The following is an 11,748-nucleotide window of genomic DNA, read 5'->3' on the forward strand; positions in this document are numbered from 1 at the left end:
AGAAACCCCATCTTGATCTTCTTACCATATCCCATTAAGACAGTGATATCCTAATCCAGCAGACATGGCACGATAGCCCACAATGCACCATGCATGCAAAGGTTGTGGACAAAATGACAGGAACACATTGTACTTCAACATTTTCCGCGCTCTACACATGTGTGCTTGAACTAAAAAATGATGCATGTGTTACCTTAACCTGCACACACACAGGTTGATTTTGCTCTCTGGCTAAGCAGCACATTCCTAACTGAGGCGACAATAAAGGAGGGCAGCGGAGAGGTTTAACGCCAAGAAAAAATGTGCTAATATCTGAGAGCCGCGTCACACATACACACAACAAGTCTGTTCTCTGTGGGAGCTTGCATTTGAACAATGGCTCCCTTTGTCAGGGACTCTGTTGGCAGCACAGGCTGAGGTAGATGGAAATATTATGGAAAGGCTCAAGCGTCCTTCTGTGTTGCTGGGCTCAATAACACTTGAGGTACAGAAGTTTGACTGGCTTTATTCACCTCTGCTGAGACAATGAGCCAACCCACCAATAAATTTCAAGAAAGCACAATACAGACTAATTATTCAATATATAGATATATTTCCTTTATGTCTAACAGGAGCAGGCTTCAGGGCACCAATCACTGAACAACAGCGCTATGCTGCTGCTGCTGCTGCCAGTAGCATGCAGGGTTAATCTCTACATTCTCACTCTGTAAGCTGATTAGCCTGCTGTTTGCTGCTGACAGCTCTGGGCTCAGCATTTCTGGAAACAACACATACTCACTTCAAACTAAATACTGCATGACATTATGGTCAATAGCTTGGGAACAATCTCAACAAGAACCAAGGTTTGACTCAACACAGTTACATACATACATCACATAATGCATATATTAAAATCTGTTCCACTCTTTGTGGTGCGCTACTGATCTGTTGACCCGAGTTGTCCCGGCTACTTATAGTCCTGCTCAGCCTCGCCCCCAGCCAGGACCCTGTTCCTGCGGACTTGAATGATATAAACAACCTTTATTAGACTTTTTCATGGACCTAGTTTGTGTGATTTTGTTTTGTATTTATTTTATTGCACTTTTTTTTTTTAATTTAAAAAATTAACACTGTAACAAGACCCGTATTATTTGTATTTCTGTTAATTTCTTTGTCAAATCTTCACTTCACCACCTCCAGCTGTCAAAGACATTTCTTTCTTTCCTCCACATTTTCTGTAATTTCTATTGTGAAGCTTTTCCTTGACTGACCAAATTTACAGCATTTCATGAAAGACAGCACAAGTTGACAAGAATGCAAAAGCTTTAGTTGTTAAAGACTTTGACCGACGTTGACCCTGTCAAACAGATAGATTTAAAGGGATAGAGCCCAGGGGCCAAGCCCCCAACAGTAATAAGGATTTAACTTATCATGCATAGAAGGAAACTAGGATCCAAAGGCACGATATGTAGCATTTCTGCTTTAAAATGTCTAAAAACGTCTTCTTTTATAATATATATATTTTGTTGAGTTGCATACAGTGGTGGACTCGGGATGTTTGAGGGGCAGGGATGCAAGTTTCATTATGTCGACTATAAATGCAGTCATATCCCTTTGTAGTTGCTGTAACTTCCAGGGAAACACCAGGTGATACATCAGACAGCCTGTGGTCTTATGTGGAACCTGATATTTTAGTCTGTTAATATTGGTTAATTTTATGTTTTACACTGAATATGTTGTGTGCAAAATGGTATTACAAGCAACTTTTTAAATAAACGTAAAGTCTAAGTACCCATAGTATCTATCCACAGTATTTTCTCCAGGGGATTTGACTTCTGATAAGTTGAACTAAAGGGCAGCCTTATTTTGTCATAGAGAGGAAACAAAAGATACATCTCAGCTGCTGTGGGTGTGAAAAACATCTTTCCATCCCTGCTGCAATACACATTAACACTGGACACATTGTGTGTGTTTGTGATGGAGCAGAGATTCCACTGTCGCCCACTCCTCTTACAAATGAAGGAACTCTAACACTGCTGTGTGCCTCTCAACTTTGCATGAACACTGATCTCATGTCAGATTATGATGTTTATGTAAGTTAAGGCCTGGTCAAAGCAGAAAGTGGCTAGCTACCCACCAACTCCTGGTGATGTAGCGGCTAATACGCAGGCTAGTCATAACATCTCTCTGAGTTTTCTTATTTACTCTGTAATATGATGTTTACTCCCCCCAGACATTTTGTTGTCAGGATTAACTGTCAACTACCTAGTGTTAACTGTCAGTCAACAAGCTTGAACCTGGTCGCTAACAGGAAATAAGTTCACGTTATTCAAAAGACACATTTTATCATTGATTTTTTTTCTAAAAACCATTCCTCTAAAAGTCATGGATAGAGTAACACAGCTAAGCAAGCTACGATAGCTCCAATTAACGTATTTTAGATAGCTAGGATGGCTTGAGCTTGCTAAGTTAGCTACGATAGCTATGTTAGCTTGAGCTTGGTTTTGCTCAAAGAAGTGCACCTGCCTGTCAAAGTCAAACAAAGTTGCACATTATGTGAAACGTGTGGATTTACGTCACATCTTGAGTGAATTTACCCTTGAAACTTTGAACTAACCTGTACCTACATGCACCTAAGCCCTAAATCTGTTATGCCTTTCCACCGCAGACAGTACTCTTAAATGTAGATAGGGTTGTTAATGGATGATAACAGATTGTTCCCCCCCCCTTTGTGATTAACACACACACATGTCCTCTTGAGACTGTGATTAATACTTGCTCTGACAAAGAGGGATTGTGTGTTGAGGAGACACTGACATACCAGAGAAGGCAGAAAAAAATCAAACAAGCAGTCCAAAGAGCAGGCAGATGGACAAACAGTCAGACGGACACACAGACAGATATGGTGCTGGTTCGTGGTTATCGTAACATTATTGGAAGATAACAGGATTGCTTTTATGGATAAACCAAACATGGATTATACCATATTTATTAGCTGAACACGTCACTCCATCTTTTGAGTGTTTTTTAGACGAGTGTCGAGCTGTTTGGAATGCCGAACTGGATTGTTCACCATGTCTTTGTATGACATCGCAGTTAAAACATTGGGCTTCCCTACGATTGAGCTGTTTGTGAAGGTAAGCATGACTCTCTCCAAATTCTCCAAATTCGCCCCTAAGTATATTCACAATGTTTTTGTCAGTGCCTTTTGATTGAGATTAATGCAGTATCCATGCAAGGCAGCTCTGGTTGGGCTAAGTGGAGGGCATGTTAACTCACTTTACACAGATTAGGGTCATATTAAAGCTGCATTAATCGTAACATAAGCTAACTGCCTGCTGCCTTTGCCTGATGAATGGAAATCCAATTTTCGCTCTTCTTTTAGTCCAGTTTTGGTCTCTACCACCTCCTGAGGGAACTATCTGGCTTCTAAGCTGCCAGATGTTACACTTTATTGTCTGTTTAGTGCTGAGCAGGAAGTGTTCAGTTGCTTTGTCAGAAATATTTTGGACACAACATGGAGATGGTGTTCACTTTACCTAAGTGTTGAATGTTGTGTTGAATGTTGATAACAAGTAGTCGTATATGTTAGAAGGTGGTGACCCCTGCCTCTGTCCAAAGATGGTCTCTGGTGTTGCTGCAATCCATTACAAGTTGGAAGCTGATTCCAATTGATATGCATCCCATTGCATCTGCTTGGGAAAACATGAACAGCAGCTGATTTAATACATTGGCATACTCTGAAAGAAATGTGAAGATTAGCCTGGTATTGCATGCTCATAAAGACTAAAAGGTAATTCTGCTTACTGTTCACTGTGTGCACCCCCATATTGCTGTGACATCAGGTTTTTTGATTTTGACAAACTCAGGCTATATATTGTGTCCGAGTTTCAGACTCTGGTAAATGACCACTCCATTGCATGTTTTCGTGTCAGAAGTGGTTCCAAGTACAATGGATTGCAACTACTCACATTGTCCACTGACTCATGGTCGAAGAAACTTGACCTCTTCCCAGTGGTTGCCAAAAGCTGTTTTGGTCTGATGTTGTCTCTTTTGGTGTGTCTCTTGACAACCATGATGGACGAATTAATTCAATCACAGGACTTTGCTTTTAAGCTTATTAGTTTAGGGATCATGTCTTTTGGTATTCATGATAAATCCCATGAATATAGAAGTATATGCATTGGTATTGTACATGATTTTGTGAGTTTGTACTTATTCTGCATTTTGTGTTGTGTGTGTAGGCGGGAAGTGATGGGGAGAGCATCGGTAACTGTCCATTCTCTCAGAGACTCTTCATGATCCTGTGGCTGAAAGGAGTCATCTTCAACGTCACCACTGTCGACCTCAAACGGTAACATGCTACACACCCATATTCATACTCTGAACACACATTGGGAGTACATTCCCTCAATGCTTGTGAGAATAAAATCATTTCTCTGAATGCACTGCCCCAAGGTAAAGATGCACAAAAGAGGGACAGCAGAAAGACAGTCACCCTGCTTGAAATAACAGCTCTGGAGCACAAAAAGGATGTCGTAATGCTCATATTTCTGCTTCAGTGTCTGTTGCATCAGTAGAGAAGTACTTACATCTTTGCCCTTATTTCAGTCATTTGGTTTGTGTTGTCAGGAAGCCGGCTGACCTGCAGGACCTCGCTCCGGGAACCAACCCTCCGTTTGTGACCTTTAACGGCGAGGTCAAGGTCGATGTCAACAAGATAGAAGAGTTCCTGGAGGAGAAACTGACCCCACCACGGTACACAAACACACACAAACCCACATGAATATACAGAAGTTGGCCAGAGGAGGCTTAAGCTGGAATTTGGCACATAATCAAACGTTACACGGATGTAACATTTGGTTACTACGGTAAGGTTTAGGGAAAGATAATGGTTCGGGTTAAATTTGTCCCTCCTGATGCAGACTTTCCTCAAGGGGTACCTGTGGCGTCATAGTTTAAAACGTTGGGCCACAGACCAAGATGTTGTATCCAACGTGTTGGGAGGGAGAACAGGAAAGTGGAAGGACCATTCTAGGGATGTTCTGTAGAAACAGCTCATTTGACCTCAACTGTTTAGTTGATGATACAATGTGAAATTTCAGAACAGTACTCTCGCATGGGTATTCAGTTGACTTCTCTCATATGTCTTTAATATTAGATACCCAAGACTGGCTCCCAAACATGCTGAAGCCAACACAGCGGGCATTGATGTGTTTGCCAAGTTCTCAGCTTACATCAAAAACCCGCGGAAAGACACCAACGACGGTAAGAGGGAGAGTGTGAGAGCATGCTAGCATGCTAATATTTGTAAATTAGTACTCAACACAAGGTATAGTTGAAGTTAATGGGAGCATCAATACTATAACAGGTATTTGGTCTTATATGTATTTCTCTCTGTACCTCTACCTGCAGCCTTAGAGAAAGCCTTGCTTAAGTCTCTCCGGCGTCTTGATGACTTCCTGAGGACTCCCCTCCCTGAGGAGATTGATGCTGACGCCTCAGGAGACCTGCCCGAGTCCTCCAGGAGCTTCCTAGATGGGTCTGAGCTCACCCTGGCCGACTGTAACCTGCTGCCTAAACTACACATCCTTAAGGTACTGTAGAGAAATGAAGGGCTAATTGACGTGAATTTTGAGAATATTTGGACTGCGAGACCCCAACCATAACTCACTCCTGCTCATATTTTACTGTTTGCAGGTCGTAGCCAAGAAATACCGTGGTTTTGAGATTCCAGCGGAGATGACAGGGCTGTGCAGGTATTTAAATTCGGCCTATCAGCGGGAGGAGTTCACCAACACCTGCCCCGCTGAGAGGGAGATCCAATTTGCCTATCTGGATGTTGCAAAACGAATCAAATAAGAGGAAGAGTGGGAAATGAAGAAATGAGATGAAAAAGAGAGGATAAAAAATACTTTAGGAAACCATGGAGAGATTCATCATGCGTACCTGTAGGTGGTACAACAAGTAGACAGGTCAGGAACAGGGAACGTGGGTGATGATATATGGGTGAAGGCTAAATGAAGAATAAGAACTCCAGGATATAGACTAGGCCAAACCAAACTGATACTAAAACATCTGTTAACTTCTAAAGTTTAAAGTTTGTCTACAGTATATGTGTGGCCGTGTGTCTGTGTGTGTATGTGCGTGTGTGCTCACAGGTTGGGTTGCACAGTCGTATCTTTATGCAAATCATTTTACTAATAATGCTAACCAGCAATTAGAGGTCTTGCAGAATTCATTCCTGATTTCATGTTTTTGTTTTCACTTTTCAGACGATGGCAGGGCCAAGTTCACTGCAAAGACTAAATAAATAGCACAATGAACAAACATTGTTGTTCAGTATTACTGTATTAGAAACCATTTAGTCTTTTTTTTGGTTTATGATTAGCTTATTAAGCTCTGAGAAAAAATATACATGTACACAGGAAGCTGCTATTCAATCTATTTTTTAATTATGTTAACATTTAAAGAACATTACACACACTGTATTATCGATTATGGACAGCATTACTGTGCTAGCGGTGTACACACCAACACTCCCATGGTTCTCCGAGCTCCCAGACTGACTACTAGATGCACGACTAATTGAGCTCACTAGCTAACTTCAGCTACAGGTAGCAGCAGTTAGCGGTTATTCTGGTGATATGCTGCCCCCTGTCTCAGTATGAATTTGACAGGTGGGTAATTCTGAAATATTGAACCTTAAGTTGTAATAAATAAGATTTATCCTTTAAGTCCATTCACAATTTTGAAGAAGCTTAACTGTGAACTGTGTTCAACGGACCAGTTCACCCCTCTCACTTTAAATGTAGACCGTCTGATTCAGTTTTCTTCATTAAATGTCACTGTCTTGATGTGAATGATGAATCAGTAGTGAAGCTTTTCTATTTGTACGTTTTATAAACAGTTAATTGTACTGTATGTATTCTCTACACTGATGCAATGATGCTATTTACTCATATTGTGATTTTCTTTGACATATTCTTTTGTATCTAATACTACTGACTGGCTGAGTGTGGGCAGGTCTGGTTGGTTGGTTAAGCCAGTGATGATGACTTTTTGATTGATACATTATGGTGTTCAAAACACTCAAAGGGCACTTTTATTAATAATCTAATACAGTCACCTATCTGTTAAAACAGTGCCTCCTGCCCTGGAAATGTACTTTTTTTAAAAACAAAATACATTTTTGGTTTTATCTTTCTTTGTTTTATTTTGGTTAATTTGGCATTTTATTACAAAACAAATTATCTGCTTTTTTCCAGCTTTATTTAATTAAAATCACTTGTGTGATTCGACGGACAGAAGTGGTTTACCGTGTTTTTGCACCGCACCACCACTTTGATAGACATCTTCCAGCCATTCAGTGTTTGGCAGAGATGTGTGTGTGTGTGTGTGTTTTATCTGCACCAAACCAACCCTGACACCAGCCTGTTGTATTCTGGCCTTATATCCTCACTGGGGAGAATCTTTATTAAACTGATTTTATCACTATGTGGATGGTCTTCACTGTATTTTTTGTGCGCGTCTGTCATTATAATCTCAAGGCAATTCTAGTGTCGGTGTGTAAATGGTGAGTTCAATGGTCTTTTTTGCTTGAGACAAAATAATTGGTGTACAATGTGAATTGCATTGAAAAGCCATATGCTGCTTAAGAGTAATTCACACAAAAACAATGTGAAATAGAGGTGTTGGTACAATTACAAACAAATACTTAACATATAATCCTCATGCTGAACTGACTGTACTGAATTATCACTGTCACTGCTTTTTACATTGGAGCTCCCCTCAGTGGTGACTAAAAGCACTGCTACCTCCTGGTTAAAAGGCTGCGAACACAACTTGCAATTGAGTGTGTGGGCGTAATAGACATTTACAGCATTAAATCATAACCAATTAGCTAATTTGCATTGATGAATATATTATAAATGAAAAAAAATCTTCTTGAAAATATCCAGCAATGTCACGCTTATAAATGCTGAAACGCAGTCTTGAACTGCGGTCACTGGCTTGGCAGCCTTCTTGCCGATAACTCCACCTCCTGATATGACAGTCAGATCAAATACATGTAACCAGTTGTGCAAAAATGTCATTATGGTTCTTATTAATATATTTAAATAACATTCACTTAATTAGCCCTTTTTACCTTTCCCTTAATTCACTGCTACTTTATATTGCTGAAGCCTTACGTGATGGCTCAAAATATAAAAAAAGATGTATGTGCAAGACCCGGTATATTTAACACATACACACACGCGTAGCACTCGAGCATGTGTAGACACACACACCCATCACCGGGGCGACAGTGATGGTGACCCCTGTGGAAACCCTCTGAATGTAATGACCCACAGTTTGCACACCCAGACAGCAAACACAAGCAGCTCAAATACCATAGAAACATCCAGAGGAGGAATGTTCTTCTACTCATATTGTGGTGCTGTGAACTAATAACACTGGGTAAAGCCACACTTCAAACAGTATAATGGCTGAGTTCTAGTACTGAATACAATATATCGACAGCTTACGAGATAAATTAATTACTCGAAGTTCATCATTTAAGGTGTGATCTTTCAGTTATAGTCAGACTACAGTGCTGAAGTAGTCTAAAACTACAGGTTTCTATAATTCGGTATTAAAATGGAGCACCTGATTTCAATTAAGCTGCCAATGCTACAGTAAGTGATGTGACATGGAGGTCTATGTTCCCACACAAACTCACAAATTTTGTTGTTATAACATGCAGATGATTATCTACCACGTGTTGAATTATGGGAAAATCTAACAAAGTAGACATAATTTTCAATCCTATTTTGGACTTCAGAGCTCCTGCTTCCTTGGGCCTTCCTTCCTTTACGCTACCATTCTCGCCAAACTAAACAACAACAACTAAAGAGAGTGTATCTGTATTAAAATAAAATATCAATCTTTATTGTCACAGCTGGCTTTCGCCATGCTGGAAATCAACTTTATTTTCAAGTCGGTGCACACATTAAAAAAAACTTTTTCACTGTGTCTGTCATATAAGGAGAAGAAAGTGTTAAGGGGTGTTTGTTCATGCGCTCGGCCACGAGCACACATCGTCATCTTTGATTGGTCAGTCTTGTTAATTAATGAGTGAATGAAAAGGTCCGAGTCGAGGCTGGCGCCGGTGTCGGGGGGAGGTGCGGGGCTTTCTGATGTCACAGCAACAGTCTCCTAGCACTCAGAGGTCAGAGAGGAGCCAGAGGAGAGGGAGGGAGACTGGATGGAGGGATGGATGGGTGGATGAAACCAGGGTTCAAACAATATGAGCTTCTAGTTTGTTTTGATTAACATTTAACATCTTCAAATGGAATTTCTGAAACGTTCATACGAATATCCTAACAGTTCAGTTAATATGAAGCTACAGCCAGCAGCTAGATAGCTTAGCTTAGCATAAAGACAGCTAGCCTCTGTCACTGGCAATCAACAAGTGCCTGTAACAACAACAAGACATTTCCATGACTTGTCTCGGCCAAGTCATGGAAATGGAAATGTAGTCTGGATGGATAGAAGGGAGAAGATGATGGTTGGACGGGTAAAGGAAGAAGAAAAGGTGGGAGAGTGTGGAGGGAGACTAGTGCTGGACAGGTCAGGTCAGCCGTGGTTGAGAGTTGATCAGTTCTGGGAGCAGTACTTCCAGAAACACACTGTTGGAGATGGAGAAGAAGGACATCTGGTTACAAAATTGTGTCAGTTCTTGCATGGAATTTGAAAAGGCACTGTCAACTAATAAATGCACATCATAAACATTTCGTCATTGTTCACAATAATTCACAGATCAATGGGTTGCATCTCATTTAAACCAAGAGTTAGGAGATAATCCTTGTCAAGTACAACTTGTATCTTAAAGTATTATTTTAGTTTCATACTGTAGTATGGCTGACCAAGTACTAAATAGGGTTGGGGCGATCGCCATTTTGGTCTTCTTTTATATGTAGCTAATACCAACCCACGCCACACTCTTGCAGCACAACCATTTCTGCTGTAATTCCTTGGTAAGATACAAAGGTAAGACAAAGGTTCAACCCCTGACAGTTACCTCTTTTGTTGGTCTTCTTGGTCTGCGGAGGGAGGGACTTCTTGAAGTTTCGACCAGTCAGACTGGGCACGATGTCATCTGCACTTGCCCTGGACACGGTGCTGTCGACTGCTGCTGGGGCTGCAGTGGTGAGCTTCACTCCGCCATCGGCAGCAGGAGGCTTCAACCACAGCAACAGAGGAAAGAATAGATGGGAGGTGATTATTGAAACCAAGTATGTTGAACTGAAAACATCCTTACATGATGGAATCCATTTTCCAGGCCCTTGACTCTTTTGCATTTATACTGTTGTATATTTTTTGACCAATATTTAGGCAGTCACCTCCTCTATGGCTTTTGAAACTCCAATTTGTAAGATAGTTTATTGTTGAGTCCCATTCCAAACTTGTCTAATACTGATGCTTTGGGTTATTTGGTTGGGCAGGCCATCAATGCAAAGGGTATTAGCATTGTGCTTTGTATATGACCAAGGGTTACCTCTCCCTTAGGAAAATTCAAGTTCTTCTACGCTACAGCAATCTACAAGATCTGTAGTTGTGATCCTTGAGTGCAAATGTTTTACAAGAACTTACCACTTTGTTTTTTCTTCCTGAATTTCTGCCATTTGCTGAAATTAAAAACAAAACAGGCTTTAGCATTAAAGACAATTGGCCAAAAAAATGCAAATAAATCATTGTTTCCATCCACTACCATAAGGCAATTATGAAGAGTTAATTCATTGACATAAGCCTTCTATGGCTCCGGTTCCCCCATCAGAAAACCATTATACCATTGGGGAAGAATATAGTAAAAACTTTTGTGCAAAATTGAGGTTGAGGTTGTGCAAAAAATGCACATGAAGAAAAGGTTTACACAAACATGGCTAGTAAGTAAACATCTTCACAGTATCATTACCTCGTGACATGATGGTGATCCGTGAGCTCAGTGTGCTGTTAAACATCCTGTGCAGCTCCTCCAGGGCTGAGATCATCTTCAGCATCTGGGCTCGTTTATCCGGACTGGCTGTCCCAGTGCTGGTCCTCAGTCGTCCTGCCCTAGTACCCGCCGTGATAGTCCCTGTAGTGGTTCTGTCAGTGATTCTTGTCCCATCCACTCCGGCTGCTTTGGTTCTCAGAAGCCAGTATTTCAGGTACTGACTTGGATTCAGTGCTGAAGGCTTTTGTGGAACAGCTGTTGCTTGAGTGAGACTAGGAAGAGGATGTGGAGGTTTCACAAAGCCTGGGAAAAAGATAATTACAGTATTATTTCAGGGACTTTCACACAAAAGACTGTTCCCCCCCTTATTGATAAGTCATCCTAAAAAAAAATGGTCCTGGAAATGCTAAGCTGTGATGAATGTGTCATGAATACTGAATGATATCCATCTTCAGAACCTTATAGTTTTCTAACTTTTGTCCATTTGAATGTTAAATAGATCTGCATTTAAAGTATATTTTTGAAGGCAGGGCTTAAGCACAGGCTTTGTGTCCTTTTTTAGATTTATAGTTTAGTCATTATTTATTAGATCTACATGACTAACCCTAACCCTAACCCTACACCATTGGTCAGAATAAGTAAATAGGAATTCCTTTGACTAACTCAGATTAAAGTAGGTTTTGTGCGAGAAAGTGTTTCACGTTTAGGTCTTAAATTGCTGATGCCTCTGCATAAACATGACCCTCAAACACACATATGCTATTTCCGTGGGATTCCACTGCTTTGCCAGT

At 40.7% G+C, this 11,748-nt stretch overlaps 1 protein-coding gene across 1 annotated transcript; it reads left to right on the top strand.

The window, feature by feature from the left end:
* The first annotated feature begins 2,873 nt into the window (after positions 1 to 2,873).
* LOC140992234 (chloride intracellular channel protein 4) lies at positions 2,874 to 7,476 on the top strand. Its single transcript, XM_073462523.1, has 6 exons — positions 2,874 to 3,116; positions 4,224 to 4,333; positions 4,612 to 4,737; positions 5,141 to 5,247; positions 5,395 to 5,576; positions 5,680 to 7,476. The coding sequence occupies exons 1-6, from the start codon at positions 3,054 to 3,056 to the stop codon at positions 5,839 to 5,841; spliced, it is 750 nt and encodes a 249-aa protein (XP_073318624.1). The 5' UTR covers positions 2,874 to 3,053; the 3' UTR covers positions 5,842 to 7,476.
* Positions 7,477 to 11,748: the final 4,272 nt, after the last annotated feature.

This window comes from Pagrus major, chromosome 24 (assembly GCF_040436345.1).
Source record: "Pagrus major chromosome 24, Pma_NU_1.0".
Taxonomy (NCBI): Eukaryota; Metazoa; Chordata; class Actinopteri; order Spariformes; family Sparidae; genus Pagrus; species Pagrus major.